Here is a 23,399-nt window from a genome sequence, read left to right on the forward strand (position 1 = left end):
CAGCAAGGCTTACAAAAATTATTCACCGTTGGCTGTCACACCAATGGCACATTTCCAGAACACGAAGTAAGAACCGAAGGCGGCAACAGCTGGCCAGGAACAAGCAGCAGAGTTTTCATCAGCACAGAGCCGTGCTTTTCAGCTATTTAGTCATGATTATTGCATGAGGCAATTCAGACGTTCTGTCACTTCTGGCTCGGGGCAGCCAACTCCCCAAACACCAGCGTGTCCATCCCTCCTCCCCCAGCACAGCACACACCTGCCAGGGCAGCGGTGCACACACACACATCCCCTGGCTGGCTTTACCTTCAGCGGAGCTTTATCTCACCCAGGCAGATTCTACCCGTCACCTGGATTTAACAGGACACCCGGAGCAAAGCAACCAGTCCTAATTAGGCTGAGACTAATTACGCCCACAAGACCCTGTTCCACAGACCCGGGGGAGGCGCAGCCGCTGAGGACCCGCGTTCCTTGCGAGGACACGGGGGGGCTGCGCTGACGGCGTTTTTGGGTCAGGATGGCTCACAGGAGCCATGGCGGGACAGATCCCACTCCCAGGACCACAGACAGCCCCGCCCGAGGGGAGCGGCATCACCCCGGAGCATCACCCGCCGCGGCTCCGACCCGCTGCCCACGGGCCGCGCGGGTCCCCACAGCCCGCCCCGCACAAACACTCTGCACAGAAGGGCCCCGCACGGGGCCGACCCTTCCCGCCGGCCCCTCGCGTGACGTGCAAACACAAAAACACGACCCCCCTCTCGCATGACGACTCTCCGACATCCCCCACACACACACACACACGCGGCTTCCACGCGTGACAGCCCCGCAGGCCCACACGTGATACTCCCACACGGCACTCCCGCAGCCCCCGCGCGTGAAACCCCCGCCGCCCTCACAGCCGCAGCCCCCCCCATACACACACACGACACTCCCCTCACAGAAGCCCCTCACCTTCTCCAGCGGAGCCGGGTTCTGCACCGCCAGCGAGCGCGCCAGCGACAGCACAGTGTTGAAGTAGAAGCCGCGTGCGGTGGCCGCGCCGCCTCCGCGTCCGGCGGAGGGCGCCGCGGCGGCCCCGACCGTGGCGGTCCCGGTGCCGGTCCCGGCCGCCGCCGCCGTGGCCGCCGTGGCTGTGGCCGCCGTGGCCGCAGCGGCCGCCGCAGCCGCCACCACCGCGGCCGCCATGTTGTGCGGGAGCCCCGCCGGGCAGCGCGCACCGCCCCCTCCCGCGAGAACACCGCCTCGGCGGGATCACGAAGCACCAATCACACCGCCAACATGGCGGCGCCCGCAGCGGCTTCACTACCGCCCGGTGCCCGCCCTCCCGGCCCGCCCCGCTCTGCAAACGGGCGCGCTCAGCGCAGCCCCTCCTACCCCCCCCCGCGGCCGCGATGGTCCCGTCCAGCACCGCCTGTCCCCCACCGGCGCTGCAGCGCGATCGCCCCGCCCACGAGGGGGGGGCACGCGGTGGTTCCGCCCGACGCGCGCAGGCGGAAGGAGCGGAGCGGCCCGAGGCGGCGGCTCCGTGAGGGTTTCCCCAGGGTCAGGGACTTCCCGAGCGCTCCCCGCGGTCGGCTGCGCCATGTCGGCCGTCCCGAGGAGCTACAACCCGTTCGCGGAGGACGATGAGGAGGACGCGGCGGCGGCGGTGGGTCCCGGCGGGGCGGGCGAGGCGGACCGGCAGCGGTACCTGCAGCAGGAGGTGCTGCGCCGCTCCGCCGCCTCGGCCGACAGCACCGCCCGCTCCCTCTCGCTGCTCTACGAGTCCGAGCGCATCGGCGTGGCCGCCTCCGAGGTGGGTCGGGGCCGGGAGCGGAGCCGTCGCCCGCAGGGCCCGGTGGCTCCCTCGGCCCTCCGGGACGGGGGGTCTTGTCCTTTTTCCCCCCGACACGTCCCTCTGTAGGGTTAGTCAGTGTTCCGCAGCCACCCTGTCTTAGTGCCGGCTGGTTTCCTGGGTGGTGGTTTGGGTTTTGAGCGAAAAATCCCAATTCCACCCTGTCTGTGTAATGCTGGGGCGGGGACTCGACCGTTTCTTCAGCTGCTTTTATCAATTCTTACTGAGTTTTATTGTGTGGCATTTAAGCCTCGTTTTGTCTGACTGAAAGGTTTCCAGCAGTCCTCTGGGTTGGGTGCAGGGCCTGCCCTGTCAGTTGTTTGTGATGTGCTGGGCTTCACCCCGATTAATCATTTCCTTCATTCCTCGGGCCCTGTTTCAGAGCAGTTTGTGCTCGGGGACGTCGCTCATAAAGCTCTTGGCCCTTGTGTCACCTGCCAATGGGATGTTCCTTGGGTGTTATTGCCCAAATTACCCTCAGACAGCCCAAGCTGCACAAGGTGCTTCTGCTCAGGGGGTTCTCGGTGGGACTGCTGTGGACTTTTGGACTTGTTTGTCCAGAAAAGCACAAGGGAGGAATGAAGAGTTTAGGCTTGACACGAGGCCTGTGGCGAAACTTGAGTTCTGTGTGTTTGGTGCTTTATTGAGGGGGGGGGGAAGAAAAAAGAACATTCAACTAGAATTTCCCACAGTTTAGCCAGACTATGAACACAAAGTTCTTTGTTTTGCACAATTGGTAGCTGCAGGCAACTGTCCTGCCAGAATAAATCTTTGGATTAATTTGGAATAGTGTTTGTGCCGCTGAATTAGAAAATAATGTACTTCCATATATAAAAATTCCTAAATCCTGCACTATTAATATTAACTAAAATATTCCTGCAGTCTGAAGAAATTCTATTTGTGTTTATTTCCTCTGGTTATTCTGTTTCTAAATTATCAGGAACATCCCACTAAGGTGAAAATAGAATCTCTTCCCAATGCAGGTGCCATTCACAGCTAGAAATCGTTGTGCTTGCTTATCTCCCTGCCATAAACCTTTGGGTTTCCACCACATCACCCATGTGGTGCTATGCTTGTTCTGTCAGCAGGAGATGCAAATGTCAACCCCACAAAAGGGCAGCACAGAAAACTCCTGGATGCTGTTTGTAGCAGGCATCAGGAATCTGGCATGGCACAGGAACGGGGATTTTATAGCTGGTTAATGCCATGGCTGAGCAGCAACTCTTGATTGAAATGCCCTGGGGGAAGAGGAGCGAGTGAAAAAGCCCTTTGCCTTTAGAAATAACCCACACAGATGAAGGAACTCTGTTATTTTTCTTCAGAGTGTCTGTTAAAATGCTTGATGTGTCAGTTTGTCTTGGCTTCACGAGCTGCTCTTTCCCTGTCGATGCCTGTCAGGAGCTCGTCCGTCAGGGAGAGGCCCTGAAGCGCACGGAGCAGATGGTGGATAAAATGGACCAGGACTTGAAGACAAGTCAGAGGCACATAAACAGCATTAAGAGTGTTTGGGGGGGCTTGGTAAACTACTTCAGAGCCAAACCTCCAGAGAGCAAGCCAGAGCAGAATGGAGCCCCTGACTACTATGCTAACAGCAGGTAAGTAAAAGAAATGTTTTACTTGGGACTTGTCTCCCACACATCTCTGAAATGTCACCAGGAAATCACAACTTAAAAGATCTGTTGATTTTGTCAAGCAAAGTCTTGAGATGGTTTCTAGCTCCCTGTTTCCTTTAACACCTATAAAAAATATTTGTACTTCTATTTTTATTTGTATATTAGTGAGAATAACTTTGTGGGAAATCAATCCAATTACACAAAATTACACAAGTAATTCTTCAGTCTTCTGAATTATCGAGCTTACTTCAGTCTTACCAGGAAATCTTAATTTGTAGCATTGATGTGCTCCCAGTTAAATACTGAGTGTGCTTCTCTCGCTTCTGTTAAAGCTGTAAATAAAAATGAGTTCCTGTGAAGTTACTGTGTCTTACAGTATTTGTTTCTCTTCACCTGAGAAACTTCTGTAAAGCCTGATAATGCTGCATACACTGATTTCCTCCCTCCCTTGCCCCTCCATCCTCCACTAAAGGAAGGGAATGTGTCGCCTTCAAGACAGGAGATGCAGTTTTGGTTTTGATAGCAATGTTTCCGTTTGCTATTTTGAGCACAAAAGTGACCAGTTCTGCTTTCAGTGAACATAAATGCTGATGGTTAATAGTTCCTTTTAAAGGAACATTTTGGATCAGGTCTAACAAACTTGCTCTTCTTGTGTAAATTTGATATCTTTTCTTGTTTAACAGACTCAGAATGAGGCCTGTGGTCCATACCAATATTTTCTTTTTCTTCTCTTTTTTTCACTAGATTAAAAGAAGCAATGATGTCTAGTAAAGAACAAGAGTCAAAATACCAGGAAAGCCATCCAAATTTAAGGAAGCTAGATAATTCAGGTTTGTTAACTTTATTTTACACTGATTGCCTGTCATCCACGTGGAGCAAGCTTGCAGAGTGATGAAGGCAGAGACCCTTCAGCCTGCCCAGCTGCTGACTTACATTACTGCCCAACATCTGGAGATTTGTATCCCAGCCTTCATGGCTTTGAATCCTAGGGAATTGTTTCCCCTAAAGCCCTTTATATCCATGCTGCAGATGTGATATTTTTTTAATTTGGATACAGATTTTATTTAGCCCTTCCAGTGGGGAATTTATTCTACAGCTAGTAAAGACTTTAAAAGCTTTTGGTGCTTATATTCACGTAGAGGAGACTGTAGCCAAAAATGCACACAATGTGCAGGCAGCCTTGCCCCAGGTTTGCCAAAATGTCAGCTTAATGTTGAGGGTCTCCTCTTAACCATCATTTGTCAGATACATTTTCCTTGTTATCTCAAACATGGACTGTAACCCTCCCTACTCGAGTCATCACCTGATTCTCACAAGGCAGCGTTTGGGGTTTGGCCTCATTCCCCCTTCCCACAGTGCCTTAACTTCTGTGATGGCTTTTATGTGCCAAGGAAGTGTTCCTTTTTCGAGGGATGTTCGGTTAATTAGCGTGGTAGGAGTGGGAAAGCAGCAGCATAGCCACAGTTGTAGCTGTGTGAGTAAAGAGAGAAAAATGCTTTTGGGATATGTCTCCGCTCCACTCCGTGTAATGCCGAGGTCTGTCCAGGGGAGGGCAGAGCAGCCTCGGGGCCTCGCCTGGGACGGCTCCCTGCGGGTACAGAGACCGTCCCACCTGGATGTGAGTTGGGACACTGGGTTTTTCCTTTTATCTCTCAGCTGCCTACTAGAACTAAAAAAAAAGGCAGCCAAAAAGAAGAATTGTAGCTTCACTGTCCATCCTGAGAGGTGCCCTGTAGACAGTGGTGTCTACACTGTGATGGGGTTACCCCCTGTGATGGGGTTACCTGGCAGCTGTGTTCAGGCTAATTTTTAACAGCCTTCCTAAAACTGTAAAGCTTCTTTTTACTGGCTTTTTAATTATATAACATTCTGTATTCTACACCCTTAACAGACAGTGATTTCAGCAAAGCAGATTTAGTTTCTTCAGTGCAAAGGGATGATTCCTACCCTAAGAACCAACAGCTACGAGCTTACCACCAGAAAATTGATACAAACTTAGGTGAGTGAGAAAACTGAAGCTGTTTGATGTAATACACTTGTCAATTCTTGATTCCTAAGCCAGATAAAATTACTAAGTTATATACTACCAACAAAGAGTTTTTTGTTTAGTTAATATATGAAATTTGATGAAAAATAAAAAAATCATTTGCTTATATTCTGCATTTCTAAACTGTCTAGATGGCAGAATCCAAAGTTTGATTGAAACATAAATTATTTGAATGTAGAATGCTAGGGGATGTCTGTGGGTCATCTCCTCCCAAAAATTAGTAACAAATCTGAGTTAGAAATGCATTTGAAGTGCAACCAGCTAGAAACAAACCAGCTAGGATGTCTGGGATAATATAAACCTGCTGTGGAGTGATGCACTATTGGCATCAACACTTCAACTCTTCTGCCACATGCTTGTGCTTGAGAAGTTTTGGAGCTGTCCTTGAACAACCTGGGGAAAAAAAACCCCACACCAAAAACATGAGTCCTCTTAGATCATACACGGGAGTTTTTTGCCAAAAATAGAAGAATCGAAAGGCACTAAATATTTAATTTGTGAATTTGCCGCATTCCTTTTATTGCTTCCCGAAGCTGTTCAGCTGACTTTGCCTTCCTTTGTTCTGTAACATATAGACAAAGTGCCTCTTTGCTTACACGTGTCTCTCTGTAGCTGACCTGGAAAAAAGAGATTGGAAAGAAATCCGAAAGGAATGGATCAAAGAAATAGGCAGAAGAGTTTAGTTGGAAACACATTGTTCTACTCACAAGCTGTGGAAAACTTACTTGCTTCAGAAGCATTTATACCAATCAATCATGCAATAAAATAGTCACCTTGTAGCCAAATTAGAAAATCTGGAAATGGGAGGTTTTCATCTATGATAAATAACACTGAAGACTTAAGAAGTATTGATGATACTTCTACATGAAGTTTAAGGAAAAACAATTGAGGTAGTGAGCAGATTGTGTATGCTGAGCTGAGAAAAGATGCATCTGATTTTTCTGTAAAATACATTTAAAAAATAAAAATTACATTACAGGGTATGTCATTTGATAAAGATTCAGTTTGGTGTTAAGCATTTGAAGTTAACTTGTAGTGGAAGAAAGAAGGAAGTGATCACTTCTGGTAGTAAAGCAGTACAACTCTGGACAGAGCAGTGCTTCCACTACTGCAGAGGAACACTCAGAGCTGAGAAGTTGTACCTGACATTTTCTAACCCAGGAGGAGGGGGGATCCTGGCAGTGCCCATTTGAGCAGTGTGTGTTATACCAGTGTGGTTCCCTATGGTCCCTCTCTCCCTTGGCAGATGAGATGTCTTCTGGGCTGAGTCGGCTGAAAAACCTGGCCCTGGGTCTGCAGACGGAAATCGAGGAGCAGGATGATATGCTGGATCGGCTCACAAGGAAAGTAGAGACACTGGACATCAATATTAAAAACACTGATAAAAGAGTCCGACAACTTTAAAGGATTTTTAGAATTCTTTTTGTCCAGCGTCAGATCATCCTGGATGTCTCATTTCAACCCATCTCTTAAAAAATCTTGGATAGTATCCGTTCCTCCTTTTTTCTGATACGTTATTGGTTTTGTTGTCCATAAAATTCCATAGGCTTAATTCAGCACAATACATGAAATTTCTTCTTAGTGTCCATGGGAATAGTGCATGTGGAGTAAAGTCTCAGCACGGGGTCAGGATGCCCTGCTCAGTTGTGTAACTGTGTCGTGTGCGTGGAGGAATTCGCAGGCCACAAAGCTTCAGTGTCCTTGGCCTGGGAGCTGTGGTGAGAAAAGGAACTGCGTTTTTTGCCTCTGTTTTGGGGAGGGGGCAGGGGGAACAGAATGTGCTGCTTTGTTCAGAACACATGTTGCTAATTCTGTTTACCTACAGCTATGTTAAATTCTGAAAAAACGCTGATTTCCAGCTGTAAAAATAATTTAAAGTGACTGTTGTGGCATTTCTGGAGCTTAAGGAATGGACTGTTCTGTGGAAGTTGTAAAATATCAAGGGTGTCATGCAATCATGATAATATCCTGTGTGTGTTCCCCTTCCTAAGATGACTTTTGCCAAATGGTGAATCCATGAACTGTGTTTTTTATGTTTGGTCACTAAATACTAATTGCCTTTACAGTCTTTCCAGTAGAGATCTCTAAGGATATCATGGTCTGCAAAAAATGTCGATTGACAGTGACCCAAAGAGTTTGGGTAACAAAATCAGGACTTAATTGTACATGTTTTTAAATATACTTTTGCTGAAATTGTCACCATCTGCTTTTTTATTTTCTGCTCTTTCTCAGCTTATTCATTTAGGTGGCTATTTGAAAAAATAGCTTCCATTTTAGGAATGGAGAGTTGATCTGATAAACTGCACAAACAGATCACAGAAGATTGTTTAACATTGATTTCAAATGTTATTAGGGATGGAGCAGATGCTCTGTTTTGCTGGGCCATGTGACTGTTAAACTCCACTTGGGTTCACGTCCACCTGCCTTGGCTTAGCAGGTATGATAAAATTCCTGCAAATGAAGAAAAGCTCAGAAACATTTTTGAGTCTTCCAAATAGAAGTTGAGCCTTTCACTTTGTTTTGTTCTTTTATAAGTATCCCTGTAGAGCAAAATAATCACAAATCTGCTCCAACCTGAAGACATAACAATGAGAACTTGCTGCCTGTCCTGAAAATGAGTCAGCTGTGGTTTGGAGAGGCCCAGGGACCTGTGTCAGATCACGACTGACAACGTGTGGCTGGGAGGAGACAGGTTCATTGTTTTTGAGCTTGTGCCACGTTATGTTATGAATTAAAGGAAGACCTTGGTGTTTGAAGCTGTCAAGCTCGTGTCCTTCACAGACATGGCATTCCCACCCTGCTCTTTCCTTTCTCAAGGGGTTTGTTACCTTGAGCTCACTTGCTGCAAAGTGCACCCAGTTGTTAGGGAGGTAAAAGAGAACTCGAGCCTTTTGTTGTTTTACTGTGTCTTCTGGAAGTTCACTTGTAGAAAAATAAATCACTAAAAAGCTACACTTATTAAACATTGTATTATGGAAAAAATACTACTTGTGGCATTACTAGCAGGGTTGAGTTGTGAATTAGATTTGAGGTGAGCCTCTGTTTCCATTTGTTACTCATGTCATTGATTTCAGTCCCTAAATAAAAATCTGGTTTTCAGGGACATAAAACTTCAAGAGCTATTGAGTACTTTTAATTGCTTTTTAATTTTCAGTTTGTATCGTTTATGCTCATTCAGAACCATTAAATACCTTATTAATATATAATCTTTTTGGGTGTATACCATGATTAATTCTCTTACTGTTAGAATATTTATTAATTATATGATTTGATGTCTCAAGAGAGACATACATTTATCGATACATTTATTTAGTAAATTATACAATTGTTAGTATTCAAAATATTAAGTATCTCAGTGAAGGAAGATTGAAATTTTGATTATACCTGGTTTAGTTTTGTTCAGATGTTTAGTTGTATTGGCCTTATGGAATGTTCACTGCATCCCGGATATCTTTGATGCCTTTGAAAACACAGGTAGGGAAGGGGAATAGAAAATAAATCCCTATTTCTGCTTTGAGAATGTTGTGATCCAAGCAGACTAGAATCCCAGGATCTCAGCCCTGTGGAATTTACACAGAGGTCTAACTCCTCATCTCCTCTAACAATGCCATCACTGCCTCAGTAACATATTCCTGCCTTTGCTTAGGTTTTTCTGCTCTATTTACTATTTTTGTCTTGTTTTAATGGCCTTGTTTTAAAGGATTATTTTCCACATTGGAGAAATAATTGCAGGGGGGAAAAGATTGTGCATGTATAAAGGAATGTCTAAGGAATGTCTGCTACAAACTGAATTCCCTTCCTCTGCTTCCATATAGATGCTTTATGCTGATAATGAACTTCAGTGGAACTGACATGAGGAGACAACACTATTTTGTAATAGCGATGATTTTTTTTTCTCTTGGAATAACTTTCCATCCTGCAGGAAAAGGAAATTTAAAGAAAAATAACCACATGGATTTTTGCCTTTCCAGGAAATGCCACTTTGCATGTGTAATGAAGGATTTACTTCAGTAGCTTTTCTTACTGTTCCCTGAGATGGAGTTTTATTTCTTCTTGGATACTGCTGAAAAACTTAAACTGTGTGGGGTCTAGGAATTTCAGAAGAGATTTAATTTGCACTCACATGCTAACTCGATAAAATAAATGATTTTGCCTGCATATTCACGTTGGCATATAAACTGGTGTTCTTGCAGCAAAATAGTTCTGGTTATTTTTATTGGCTTGAGTAGAAGTTTAATAAGGTCATAAGAAAATGGCAAAAAATATTTTAAGTATTCTTTATAAAAGGCAATTTTCTTGCTCCTCAAAAAGTTTGCTGCTCAGTTTTGAAGAGATTTTAAACACCTGGAACTAACATAACTTCATAACACAGACATTAGACTCTCAAAAGCAGCAAGGAGCACAAATGGGAATAACCAGTATCTGAGGACTAGATTTCCAGGTGTATTTGATTTTTAAATTTCCTGAGCATTGAATTAAGTATTGTAACAAATGATGTGTAGCTGAACTTTAGTCTGAACTCCAAGGATCTGTCTTTGTGCTGAGCTGGATTGACCCTCAGAAATCCTTGGGACACGATGGTGTCAGGGGTTCTTTTAGTCTGTGAAATTCATCTGAAGTATTTTGCTGCCTTGTAGCTTTTGTGATATCATTTGTTAAATGGTAAAACAGGAAATACTTTCCACCCACTCTGCCTTCTGAATAAACAGATTTTTGTAGGCATTTTTACAAGCGTAACATCATATGGAGGATATGTGTTAATTTTTACTTTGAAATACGTAGGACTTAATTTTCAAATCATAGGTGGTGATTATTTGTGTCTGTCGCTTTTTAAAAAAGAACTTTAATTCTGTGCCACCCAGGTATAACACTTTTTGTACAAGTCAAATTGCATTATCTTTTATTTAAATGCTAAACTGGACTGTAGTTCAGCAATTTAGGAGACTGGAAGAAATGAGTGTTAAATGGTAAGATGGTCAATAAAAGGTGCTTATTGTTAATGAAGAGTTTTTGCATTTATCTCCGAAATTTTTTTTATTACAACTTCATTGTCACTTTTTCCCCATAATATCTGTTAAAATGCTGGACCTACTCTGTTAAATTTGTGCCAATATGGAAATAAGCTGGTGGGTTTTGTTTTCTGAGAATAAAAACAGAGTATTACATTTCTACATAATTCTTGAGTAGAGTCTCAGATCCTGAAAGAGGAATGCAAGCAAGCATTCATTTTTGCAAAAATTTTATTTGTGATGATAAAATAATTCAAGATGTTGCTTGGAAAGTAATCTTGCCATAGTGCTTGGTATTAGCAGGAATATCAATAACTGGATGTGGGCATGAACAAGGCAGGTGACACAGGAGTAAGGCAAAAAAATACATGAACCGTCTTGAAAACTTTAAACAGAGTTTGTAATATTCCTGTGTAGTCCCAAATTTGGTGATGGTAGAGAACTTGTGAATGTCCTGACCTCCAGTTAGGTTCTTATCTGTACATGAGGGAGGAACTTGGCTTCTGAATTCTTTTTTTTTTTTTTTTTTTTTGTAATAGAGTTTAGTTTTGTTTAATATGGTAAAGCAGAGTTTCAGAAGGGTTATTTATTTAAAAAGCTCTGAAAAGGGAAAATCAGTAGAGAGACTGATGGGTTTTGGTTTTTTTTTTTAATTTCCGGTAACTTCATTTTGCTGCCTTTATGCTGAGAGTTCTTCAACAAATGGGAATTGAGAGCTCTTCCATCTCTGCACTTGATTGTTGCATATAGAGAAATCAAAATAATGCAAAGAGCACAGTGGGAGATGGTAGAGAATGGAGCAGTGTGGTGGATTCTGGATCTCTGCTAGGAATATAAATTGCTTCCTTGCTCTGCTTGCATGGAGAATCAGTTTCTGAGTCTTAAGAGTATTTCACACACAGCTGTTTGTTTATAGCTGGTCAGGCATTTCAACCCTTTTGTGTTTTCTCAAGGACCTCCTTGCTTGCAGTGCAGTCCCTGCTTTTCTGGGGAATGAGGGAGGGAAGGGGGGGGTAAAGGATGCTCATCCAAGTACGTAAAACCAGGCAGAGCAGGTGCTGTTGGAATGAAGGACCCCACGTTTCTGCCTGTCCCTCTCCCTGCTTCTGAAAAGAGGTTTGGCTTTAGGAGGCAGTTCTGTAATTTTCATTTTGTTTTGGTAGGAGGGTTTGTTTCCTTCCAAATAAATTTATTACATATTCCCGAAACGGGAAAATATGAAGAACAATTCCATTGGGGCCAGAACTGAAGGCTTGGGAAGGCTCTGTTGAAAGCAAGCAGGGAGGTGCCCCCAGAATAAACAGGCTGCCAAATCAGGAAGATCCCTGAATGCCAGGCAGGGTTTTCTAAATACAGTGACTGTGGAGCCCTGCCTCCACTATAACATCTAGCTGGACTGTGACTGCTGTTGGTGAGGCAGAACCTTCTAGAAAAGGGATATTTTGTGGAAAACAATGGGCCCCCTTGGCATCTTCATTCTCAGTGACCCTCCTTTCCCCTCCACATTAACTGTCAGTCTGCTCTCTGTTAATGTGCCAGGGGGGAGCTCTGCCCACAGGTCAAGGCTCTGAAGAGCTGCTGGATTTCTGTCACTTGGAAGAAGCAGCCTTTGCCCAGCCCTGTGTGTGTCTCAGCCTGCCAGGGTCAGTGGGGGCAGCAGGGGTGTGGAGTGTGCCACCAGGGCCATGCTGTGGGCATTAGCCCTGCAGTGTGGGAAGAAAACAGTACAGTTTGGGATGTGTATGTCAAGTGCTGGCAGCCCTGCAATAGGAGCCACTGCCCAAAAGAGTTTTATCATTTCAGATCAAACCTGTAAGGGCAGTTGGGAAGAATTACGCAGTTTAGTTACCTTCCTTCAGTTTTACTCCACCTCTTTTCTTCAGGACACTCTCATCAGTGTATTCATTTCACCAGTTCTAACTGAGTTCAAGTTATGTAGGTACTAAAATCTGACCTGTTTGCCCTAGATTTGAGCCCCAGATGTCTCTGAGAATTTCTGTGCAACCCCAGTGTTTGTTTGCATGCAATGTTTGTTGACTAGATGGTGCTGTCTGGATGCCTTTGAAGAAAAATTCCTCTGGGAATATTGCCTCGTGTGAAGCAACTGCAAAGGCTGGTGGTGCAGTCTGCTCTTGGCTTCCAGTAAGGTCCACGGTAATGCACTAGGACAGGTCTCGATAGTCTTAACTTTATTGCCCTATTTTCAGCATTGCCTTGTGCCTGCATTGGCCAATCTGTTTACATCTGTGCCCACTGAGCCTCTTGGAGAATGATACAGGATGTTCCTTCCCTCTTTGAGTGGAGTCTAGGCAGAGGAGCAGCCAAGAAATCCGGCAGTTCGATATAAATAGGTTACAAAATTGTCACGTAAGAAAGCAAAGGTTAAAACCCGATTGCATCCACCTGCCCACAGAGAAAGCTTTGCAAGGGAAGGACAATCTCAGCCTCTATTTTTCCTCCTGGAATAATGCATGCAAGATGACCAGGACTGAATGCCCAGGACTTGTTACTTGTAATCTGATTTTTGTGAAAAGCCAAGAAGTGTTAAAAGGCAGGATTTTGCTGGAGACTGAGATAATTCCAGATTCAAAGTTCTGCAGCCTTCTTCTGCAGCCTTCTGCCCTGAAAATATTTAGGCTGCAAACAGCACTGCAGAGGAGACCTGTGAGTCATTTTATCTGCTTCATTGTGCATTGTTGTGTTCTAGGCTGGTGACATTTCTGGCATTTATTTTTGTTCCCAAAGCTGCAGTAATACAGCGTGGAGAGGAACTAGCAGTGTTTGTGGATGCCTGTGGGATCCTCCCCCCGTGTGCTCAGGGTGCAAGGCAGGCACAGTCAGTGAGGATGCAGAGCCCATTCTGCTATGGCCAGGCTGTCACTGTCACCTCCCAGCTCCCCTCCACATGCCCCCGTGCAGGTGTGACCGAGACAGGTAGAACACATTGATCAGTACATCCTGTACTGTGACACGGAGAGGGATGTTCTCTCCTAAATGACATAGCTGCAATAATTCCCTGATAGCTTAATTTTTGTTGGTATGTGTTTAGCAAGATCTAATGACCTAAAACTGAACTGCAACATTAAGCAAAATGCAAGTGAGAAAACAAGATTGTGAGGGGCCTCTTACCGAGGCACCAGCCTTGTTAAGCCAAAGAAAAACGCTGGTGTGCCACAAACTGGCATCTGTGACACAGCAGAAGCAGCCTTGTTCTCCAGACAAAAAAATGGCCTTCTGGATACAGAAGTGCTTTAGCAGGTCTGATTTGTCGCTCTCCTAATTAGGTGGAAGAGTCTTCCAAGCTGAGCAAAAATATCACAGGGGACCTTTGTGCTGAATTACAGCAGAAAATACTAAACAAAGATCCCTCTGCATTTTATGCACACACCTCCTCTTAATGCTCACTTGTGTCAATCAGAGGAATATCCTCCCATACCAGCACTGTTTCCAGAGGTCCCTATAATGGTTTAGTCCTACTCATCTATCTGACCTTTCATCACTGACTTTTCAAAGTTTTTAATTTCCTTAGCCGTATCCCTCAGAAATTTCCCATGCCATCCAAGCAATACATTCATTATTGAAACTTGTGTGATTTAATAATTTCCTGGCACAATAATTCCAAAACATGTGGGAGGAAATATGGAGAAGGATTTTTCCATCTCCAGGTGTTTATTTTACTGCCTGAATCCTTGCTCTTGACCCTTCTGAGTGGCTTTTTGTTGAACTGCATTTCAACTGCTTGTCTAAGAAAGACCTTCATCCTTGCAGCTGAGGGTGGAGGCGTGGAAGCTCATTCTTAGAAGTCTGATGTGCCTGCTCTAGCATTTCTAGCTTTGAATTTCTGGAGCTGTTTTCTTTTCCACAATCTCCATAAGCTAAACAAACACTTTTTTCAATTGCCTGCTTTACTAATCAGTGTTTGAGAGGCAATATTGAGGCCTTTACTGCCCACTCGAGCCAACATGCAGCATGCTGGGTTTACCATGGCAGCCTGCCAGGAGCCCGAGGGCTTCACCTGTGCCCAGGAGAGGTAAGACAAAGAGCACAACCAAAGCAGCTCCTCTGTGGGACACAGCAGCACATTGCTGCTTCCCAGGTGTCACTGGACACCAGCACCTACTGGCAATGACTGAGCAGTGGGGTCTGGGTGCATTAGAAGGCAAGAAGCTGGAGCCTTAATTCAAGAAGGTACTTATTTACGAAATAAGTGCATATTTATGTTGAGCACTACATTAAAACCCTTATATATTTGCACTTGGGCACGTGTAGATGCATTGCTGAGTCAGCCTGGCTGTGTTAATGACCTCAGCAGATCTCCAGGGAATGTCTCTGCTTTTCCAGGTGTCTCAAGTGTCAGGGTTATGAAGCCGATTCCTGTAAGAACAATTTTCACTTGGTATTTGAGAGAATCATTAATTCTGACTTACTCTGCCTTGCAGTGGTGCTAAATAATGGCATTTGAAAACATTTGAAGAGACATTTGTTAAGCCTCTACAACCCTGTTATGTACCTGCTCAAAAGTACATAAAATTAACAGTCAGGAAAAGGAAAAGAACCTCTGACGTGTCTCGGCTGCTCTGTTGTTCAATTGCTCAGTCATCTCTGGGCCACACACTATAACAGAATGGAGATTTATTTTAGCTCTCATCAACTGCTTTGCTGTTTTAGTACCTCTGCCTGGAGTACGGAGTGACTGGAAGATTGCCAGGAAAGGGAAGTCTGTGTGTGAACAGCCGGGAGGGATAATACGTAAATCTGGGGGAAAGAGGCAATTAAAGGCAGTGCTGAGATAGAATGAAAAATAGACAATATTGAGCCTCATCAGAAACAGCAACATAAACAGCCACTTACTGTACAGTGGAGGGAACTTTGCTGTAAATAACTGCATTTTACAGAAAACAGATGGATTATGAAATCTGTGAGCAGAGTTACAGAAAGCAGTTTGGTCCATGTTGATGTCTGGCAGGTCCTCCTGGCACAAGGGGACAAAAGGTGGCTTCTCCCTGCTGTTTTATTTACAGAATCCAGAGGGGAGCTGCAAAATTGGACTGCACACGAGCCAAACAGAGCTGAAAATAATTCTGCATGTCATCTGTAACTATGAATGGAGATGACAGAGGAAGTGCTATCTGAGATCAGCAGTGTAATAAATGGTACCTTGTTGCTTTGTAACCCAGCAGCTGAGGAGGTGACACACCAGTGAACACATCTGACTATCCAGAGGGACCATGCCTGTGGCTTACCAGGATCTTGGTATCACCAGCAAATCCAACTGCATCATCTTTTGACATGAGTGGGTGGACTGGGAAGGGACAGACCATTCCAAAATGTTCAACTTTATGTTACAAATGAGGATGGATTCCAACTGTGTTTTAATCCTATGGCCTGTATTTGATCATTCTTGTTTTGGAATAATTGATCAAAAAGCTCAACAGTTTCCTGTATTCTACCACTTTTCCAGCTATTTTGCTGGCTTTGTGAATGAGTACAATCAGACACAGCCCAGACACAGCAAATCAAGCTCCTGTTTGCAGACACAAACTTGGCAATATGCATTAACTGAACATAGTTCTTGCATCAGGCAACACATCATGTGCTGTCTCAGTCACATTCTGGGCTACAAGAGAAATATGCAGATGCTTAAGGATCTTTTGGAGGGCTCATGAAAGTGCTTATTTCTTAACACTAAACTTGTTTCTTTCAATTCTTTAGTTCTCCTCTTCCAGCATAACCAAAGAAACAAAAGAAGAGCTGCTTATTATTAACATGTTTCAGTCTTCATGAATGGATAGAAACACGCAAAGATGACTCACTTCTCATGTGCTGGAGCTGGAGCCTCACTCCACCCAGAATTTTAAGCACTAGGCTCTGGTCGAGTTGGAGCAAATGACTTGTAGAGAGCTAAGATGGAAGAGGGAAAATTCCAACACTGGGGCTAGAACTCCCCCCTTTGGATGCAGTATGGCTTGGTGCAGAAAGGAGACAATTAAAAGCTTCTGTATAATAACCTCCATATATTCTTTTTGAAATTAGTACTTTATTAGATCACATTTTTCCACGCTGGGGACCAAAAATCCTCAAAGCAACATGACGACAAAATGCTAAATAAATGGTTTAACTAGCACTTTGTATGCTTCCCCTTTCATTTTTGTGTTTGCTAAGGATACTCTACATATCTGGAACAGCACAGTTTGCCAAAAAATTGGTGTGATTTTTTTACATTTCAGGGCACCCCTCAGGACTTTAGAAAAGTAGAAAGAGAGGATTGTAAATTCCCTCTGGTGCTTGTTAAGGCCTCTGCACGGGAGGTTTTCTCCCTTTATTCAACACCCTTCACCTAAGTAGCATCACTTACACTGAAAGCTCTGGCATAAAGGGGCATGGCTGTCTTCATCTTGTGTCATCTAAATCCATTCTAGTGACAGGGTAGCAAAGTGTTTATGGATTGCTTCTGCCAGCACTTAGTAGGAATTTTTTTTAAGGTACCTTAGTCACTTCATTATGAGGACTTTGAGCATGTAAGCCTGTGCTTGCCTCCATTTTATTCCAGCTCAGCCATCTTGCTTGTGTTGTCAAAAATCTAAAAGGCAGCAAACGTGTGATTGTTAAACCTCTTTGGGAAACATCTTTGTGTTGTGTTTGTGTCTTGAAAATTCTAGTTAAGACTGAAGTTCAGGAAAAGCCAGTCTGTTACATTCAGGCTGTGTATGTCATTAAGAACCAAGAAATGCAGAGAACGTCCATTAAACCTGTTCCACAAACAGTTCAAGACAGAGAAAGCCAAGAGTGAATACGAAAATTAGGGTCACTTTTATCTTCAGCTTCCTGAAATCCTACAAGCTGATAATAAAAAAACAGGGCCTTTGTGTTACATAGAACAGCATTACATGGTCTAACAAAAACCTGGTTTTGAAGGGGAGAACACAGTTCAGGAAATAATGGTGTTTTCAGGACAGCATTTCTGAACCTATCTTTAAAGTTAATGCAGGCAAAGGTACAGATTCATACAAAAGTAGGAATTTGGGAATAAAGGAATGGAACAAAAATATTTCACGAACAATAAAACTAATTCAAGAAGGTGCAGACCTTGGTCAAAGACTTTTTTTTCCCCCACAGTTTGCACTGACTTCATAGATTTTCCAGTAAGGGCTGAACTCCCACTTCAGCCATTCCTTCTAAATAAAAGTCTCTCCACTCTCTGGCTGCCTGTTTTCATGAAAGTTGCTGGAATACAGTTTCTTTGAGCTTATTCCTCTCCATTACACATGGCTGAATTTGGCCACTGGTCTCAAAACTTACTGTGGTGGGGAAAAGGAAGCAAGGCAAACAAGAACAGTCATAAAGAGTTGTTTCCTTCTGGAGATGGGGGAATTCATAGCTTATGAGTTTAGAGAGTGCTTCTTGCCAGGATTAAGAGAAGGGAAAATATATTTTAAATGCCCTATAGAAAATAAAAAGTCTGTTTACAATCTGCATAGTTTACCACTATACTCGAAAATGTAACAGGGTTTCTGCTTTTCTTGGCTTCATTCTCTTTCCTGGATAATGTAATAATGTTAAGAAAACGAACACTGAGGTTTTCCCTGTCAAGGGTCTATTTCAAAGGAAATAGCTAAAAGGCCCTAACAGTCAATATATTCAGCATTTCCCAAATCACCCCGTTAATCTGCAATTGGCACATTCAGCCTTGCTGTAGGACAGAGGTGACAACCAGCAGACCCCTCCAGGTCCTTCCCAGCCCTTTCTCGTGCCCTACTTGTGCACACTGACTAGTTATGCTCCTAAGCGGTGTTCAACCACTCCACCATCTAGGCTAAGATTTCACTTGGTCTATTTAGAAGCGTAGCTTGGTTTCTGTCATTCCAGACCTGGTGAAATTAGTGAGAGATGCACCCTGGATTTATATCAGCTACCTCATCCCTTGCCACTGGTTATGTTTTCAAAGAACACATTCACCCTCTATCCGCTTGATGAATGAGCTGCCAAAGGAAACACCCTGGAGGAATTCAGCTTCTCCAAGGGTTGTTGCAGCACACAGCCCTGATCCATCTGTCAGGATTCTGAAGGCACACGTTGACTCCCGTGCCCTTTATCCGGCTTTGCGTCACTCACCAGTAGATCTCTGTTTTTACAAGGCTGGTTGGAGGAGCTGCAATTTCAGCTGAGAAACTGCCATGTAAGGGATTCAACACCTGTGCTGCAAAGCCTGGAGAACACCAGTGTCCAGGGAAGGAGCAAACAGCTCTAGGAATGCACAGAGAGCATCGATGTCCGTGTACTGCTCGTGGACAGAAATGGCTCCTTCCAATGGAAATGCTTCTGGGAGGCAAGACAGGCACATTGTTTGCAAGCTACAAGTAAATTATGTATCATCGTGGCATTCTCTGTGGGGAACCTCAAGACCTCCAGCCTGCACTGCTACTGCCTCTAGACACTTCTGTTCATTTTGACATTAAATGCCATCAGAATCTGCTGATGGAGATGATGGGGATTATAATCTCCAGCAGAGCTTTCATGTACAGGGACTACAGGATGGGGCTTCACATACTGAACTAAATTCATAAAGTGACCTTTATCAAGAACATGTCAGGAGTTAAATCCACCATAACAGGGGATTGCCTTTAAATTCTAAGCATGTGCAATGCCATTCTTCTTTCAAAGAATGAACTAGAGGGAATTCAAACATTAAACAATTACATATTAAACAACTCTGCAACAGAATCTTTACATTTCAAATAATTTCTTAAAAAACATTACCATTTTTACCAGCTGGGTCTCAGGAGCTTGCGCAATGACTTACACAAACCACAGAAGAAACTCATCCAGAGCCTCAGAGTGCTTTGTATGACCCAGAGTTATGCATTCAGTAAGAACAGATGGAAAAGAAGAATTGAATTCCAGGAGAAAAGAGCATTATTTGAATGGAACTTTGCACTGAAATGGAGAATGACTGCAGGACACGCACAAGGAGTCAGCTCTGGATGGGAGACGGTGAGAGGAGACAGTTCTTGACTCAGCAGTGAGGAGCCTGTTGGAAGGAGAGAAGAGACAGAGGGGAGGAAAGGGGAGGGCTCCACGTCTCTAGGAGACAAGCTGGAAAGAAGTCCAAGGAGCGAGGGTGTGGTTTGAAAAACAAGGAGTACGATTTCAAACTGGATTCTGAGGCAAACAGTCAGTGAGGGCCTCGAGATCCATGAAATACCAATTTTCTCCAGGAGAGACCAAATCGGAACTTTAGGAGCTGTTGTGACGCTCTGACATTGCTGCACCACAACATCTCAGTGTGACAGCTGATACAGCTTTCCCGAGGTTTGCATTTATCTGTTAAGCAAAACATTGACACTCTGACGGTGCCAGGCAGCGTTGAGCTGGGAACAGATGTGGATCAACATCCTGCCTCAGTGCTGTGCCACAGGCAGCAGCTCCCCAGCAGTTTCAACAATCAGGCACGAGGACGAGCAAGTCCAACGTGCAGACTCTCCACCCCTTGGAGCTGCACATGATCCCACTTGGGCAGGTCTGCAGTGGACACTCTCTAATACAGGCCAGAAGATGTGCCAGTGCCATTTGACTTTTTTGGATCAAAACAGCAAAGCAGCCAAAAGTTTGCAGAATGAACACTCGTGCAGTTAAGTGGTGATTTGAACGGATGTTGTTGAGCAAGAACTTCCTTGGATGATTCTGTGGGAAGAAGACTAGAAACATGCACAATACATACAATATTTTTCCATGTAAATAACAGCCTCTCCAAGACAAAAATGCAGCTCTTCTCAGGGCTGTTTTCAAACACTGAAAAAAAAAAAAAAGCATCAGGCTGCCATCCATAGGATGAGCCAGAAAACCAAATATTTGGATGAGAGCAACCTCTGAAATAAATAGAGAAACATTTACCAGAAGCTTTTCCATTTGCTTTGTTAAAGGATTTCTAGGGATTATGCTCTTCTCAGCTGCTGGATGCTGTGGCTCTGCCTTGTATAAGGGAGCAGGAGAGTAGCAGTCAGCTAATCAGAGGGGCACTAACACAACGAACCATTAGAGACCCTTTACATTGCCTTTTAATAGACTATAGACTGTAGGAGAAATACCTTAAATAAGGCCAGTAGTGCCTTCACGTTGAGAGATCCCAAACTAAATATAGAAAACAAGGTTAAAATAGTTAAAACACCCATGCACACAGCTGACTGTGCAGAGGGCAGTTCCTTTTGCAGCGGAAGCTCAGCAGGCTGCAAAGTGGACAAAAGATGGCAAAACACTTTTCCCATTATTTTTTTGATTTGTGCCACAGTGTCCAGCTCTTTCACAGAGCTGACCATGCTTGCAAAGAATGTAACCCTTGGGATCAGCAAAGCTGGGTCTTATAAAGGACAGATATTTAAACACAGAGAGGTGTAAAGAAGGTACAGTTGAGAAAGACATCAGCAGACAGAAGTGTGGCAAAGCACTCTTACATAAAGGCAGATGCTTTTTTTACGATGGATATTGTGGGATGTTGTAATTAGGATTTGGCCAGCTGGGATTGGGCATGAAGGATTATATTATTAAAACTGGAGTGAAGAAATATAACAGACCTTTAATTTTAATTATACTTTAAAAGAGACTCGATTTCCTTGCCAGTGATCTCTCTAGTTCACATCAGCAGTTTGGTGCCAGACTACTAAGAGGGATTGCACACAATACACAGTGACTTTTGTGCATTTGTAATTCTTAATGATAAAAATAAGTCTCAGGGACAAATCTGTTGCTTCTTTCTTTTGTCACAGTTCTCTTTAAAACAAAAATGATATAAAAATGTATATAGTATAACTATGTACATTACTTAAGAGGTCTTACTTTATTTGTGAAATAAATGATGAAAGTCTGTGCCTTGTTTTTCTTTAAGACATAGTTAGCTATAAACTAAAGAGCAAAAATAGGAGGTCTGGATATAAATAATTAGCATCCATAAAGTGACTGTAAGGGAGGACAGCTGACAGAAGAAAACACAGAACAAACTCACTATACCAACATGGGCTGGTGACAGATGATGTCCTGACGTCCCACTGATGGTCTGTCTCTGCAGCACTGCTGACTTACCCTCATTTGGAAACTCATAACCCACCTTAATTAAACTGCTACTAACAAACCTGCAGGGCAGATGCTACTCAAACCCCTTTTGATCATGTAAAGAAAAGTTGTCTCCACTTCAGCTTCAGTTTTTGCTTTGTTCTTTTGAGAGGCCAGACCTTGGTACCCAACCCCAATCAGGAGTCTTCTGGGGACAGCTACAGATCCCAGATTTCCTCAGGGATGGGGCTTTAGCAGCACCTCATCCCAGCCACCTGTTCAATGGGCTGTTCAGGATTTCCTCTGTCCAGATGTAGACCTTCACGTCTCCCAAATATGGCAAAGGGGTCCCCATGGCTGCAGCCTGTGACTGTGCATGCCAGTAGAACCCAAGGTGTCTCAGCAGAGCCATGCCTATGATTCCTTTGGAAACCTAACCCAATTTTGGCAATTCCCACCTCCATGTATTAAAAATGAATGAGGTGAAGTTAAAATAATGAGGTTTTAAATTGTAATATATTTGAAACTGTTTTAATCTGCCTTCTGGTTTTGAGTCTTCAGGGGTCCCTTGTTCAGCTTTGCTTCACAACTCAGTACATAAGAAACTAATCTATAAAAAATTAAATTAGAGATTCTCCTGTAATCCTGTGTTTCCCAGAGCTGAGCTCTCTGGGAAAATGTGAACAACACAATGCTCTGGATAAAAGTGCTGGAGCTAGCAACACTGCAGCAATTTCCATCTCAAAGGATTACTGTAATTTAGGAGAAATATAATAGCTTTAACATTACCTTCACCTCCCTCATCTGATGCTAATGGGCTGGCAAGGAGTGAGGGTGAAAGAAAAAGGTGTTGATGTACCTCTTGCATGTTGAACCCTTCACTTCTTGGTTATTCAATAACTTCCAATTCACAGTGTCAACTCGTGGGGGAAGGAGCCCTATTCCCATTTGGAAATCGCACGGGGCAAAACAGCGGGATGGTTTTCCAAACATGTGGTCATAAAACCCCTCACGTACCTCCGGGCAGGGCTGCAGGCAGCAAAGCCCACATGGCGCTAGGGCAAGTCAAGGTGGGCCAAGGGCAGCTGTTCCGCCGGACCCCAGCGCTGGCCGAGCCCCCTGAGGGTCCCGGGGGCTCCTGAGGAGGAGAAGGAGAGCCACGCTCTGGCACTGCCACCCACGACGGCAGGTGCCGGGCAGGCGGCTCCCGTTCCCCAGTGCCCACCAAGGGCCACCGCCGGGGGGGAAGCGCCTGGGCGTCCCCTGCCTCCCTCCTCACCCCGGCAGGAGCCCCGGGGCGCTGAGGGCAGGGACCATCGCCCTGGCACCGCCAAGCTGCTCTGGGGAAGCCCCGGCGTCGGTGTGAGGGTGGGTCGGGGACAGCTCCGGGATCGGTGTGAGGGGAGCCCGGGGCAGCCCCGAGGGCGGTGTGAGGGTGGGTCGGGGACAGCCTCGAGGGTCTGTGTGAGGAGAGCCCGGGGCAGCCCCAGGGTCGGTGTGAGGGGAGCCCGGGGCAGCCCCGGGGGCGGTGTGAGGGTGGGTCGGGGACAGCCTCGAGGGTCCGTGTGAGGGGAGCCCGGGGCAGCGCCGGAGGGAGCCGGGGAGGGGTCCAGGTCACGTGAGCGCGTGTGGCAGCAGCGGAAGGATACCTGTACTGTAGCAACCCCTCCCGCCCCTCTCCGTTGGTCGTAGCCGGTGCGGGGACCCCCCCTCTCCTGGGAGCGCCGTCCCCAGCCCATCCCCTCAGCGGGAGTGCAGGGACAGCGGGGCAGAGGAAGAGCGGGGGGTTGAGGGGAGGCGAGGGGCGGCGGCGATGGGCGGGGGAAAGAAGCGCGGCGGGGAGGGACTATTTG

The 23,399-nt window shown here is 45.0% G+C and overlaps 2 protein-coding genes and 1 long non-coding RNA gene across 4 annotated transcripts in view; 1 reads left to right on the forward strand and 2 right to left on the reverse strand.

Moving 5' to 3' along the window:
* Positions 1 to 1,185, reverse strand: part of PI4KA (phosphatidylinositol 4-kinase alpha) — a 58,968-nt gene extending 57,783 nt beyond the window's left edge. Inside the window, exon 1 of one of the 2 annotated variants that reach the window (XM_017814219.1) lies at positions 952 to 1,185. In XM_017814219.1, coding sequence (XP_017669708.1) covers positions 952 to 1,185 — 234 coding nt within the window. The remainder of the gene's footprint in view (positions 1 to 951) is intronic. The other variant, XM_017814220.1, reaches the window with a different exon arrangement.
* A 286-nt stretch (positions 1,186 to 1,471) lies between these two features.
* On the forward strand, positions 1,472 to 6,899 carry SNAP29 (synaptosome associated protein 29). Its single transcript, XM_017814061.1, has 5 exons — positions 1,472 to 1,795; positions 3,233 to 3,429; positions 4,192 to 4,277; positions 5,339 to 5,446; positions 6,741 to 6,899. Exons 1-5 carry the CDS (start codon positions 1,583 to 1,585, stop codon positions 6,896 to 6,898), a joined length of 762 nt encoding a protein of 253 aa, XP_017669550.1. The 5' UTR covers positions 1,472 to 1,582; the 3' UTR covers position 6,899.
* A 9,862-nt stretch (positions 6,900 to 16,761) lies between these two features.
* LOC108496908 lies at positions 16,762 to 23,159 on the reverse strand. The gene is made up of 3 exons (XR_001874637.1): positions 22,564 to 23,159; positions 20,395 to 20,472; positions 16,762 to 20,292 (listed from the first exon to the last, which is right to left on the reverse strand). It is a non-coding gene; the product is annotated as an uncharacterized LOC108496908 (long non-coding RNA).
* Positions 23,160 to 23,399: the final 240 nt, after the last annotated feature.

This window comes from Lepidothrix coronata, unplaced genomic scaffold (genome assembly GCF_001604755.1).
Source record: "Lepidothrix coronata isolate B3197 unplaced genomic scaffold, Lepidothrix_coronata-1.0 Scaffold44, whole genome shotgun sequence".
Classification (NCBI taxonomy): Eukaryota; Metazoa; Chordata; class Aves; order Passeriformes; family Pipridae; genus Lepidothrix; species Lepidothrix coronata.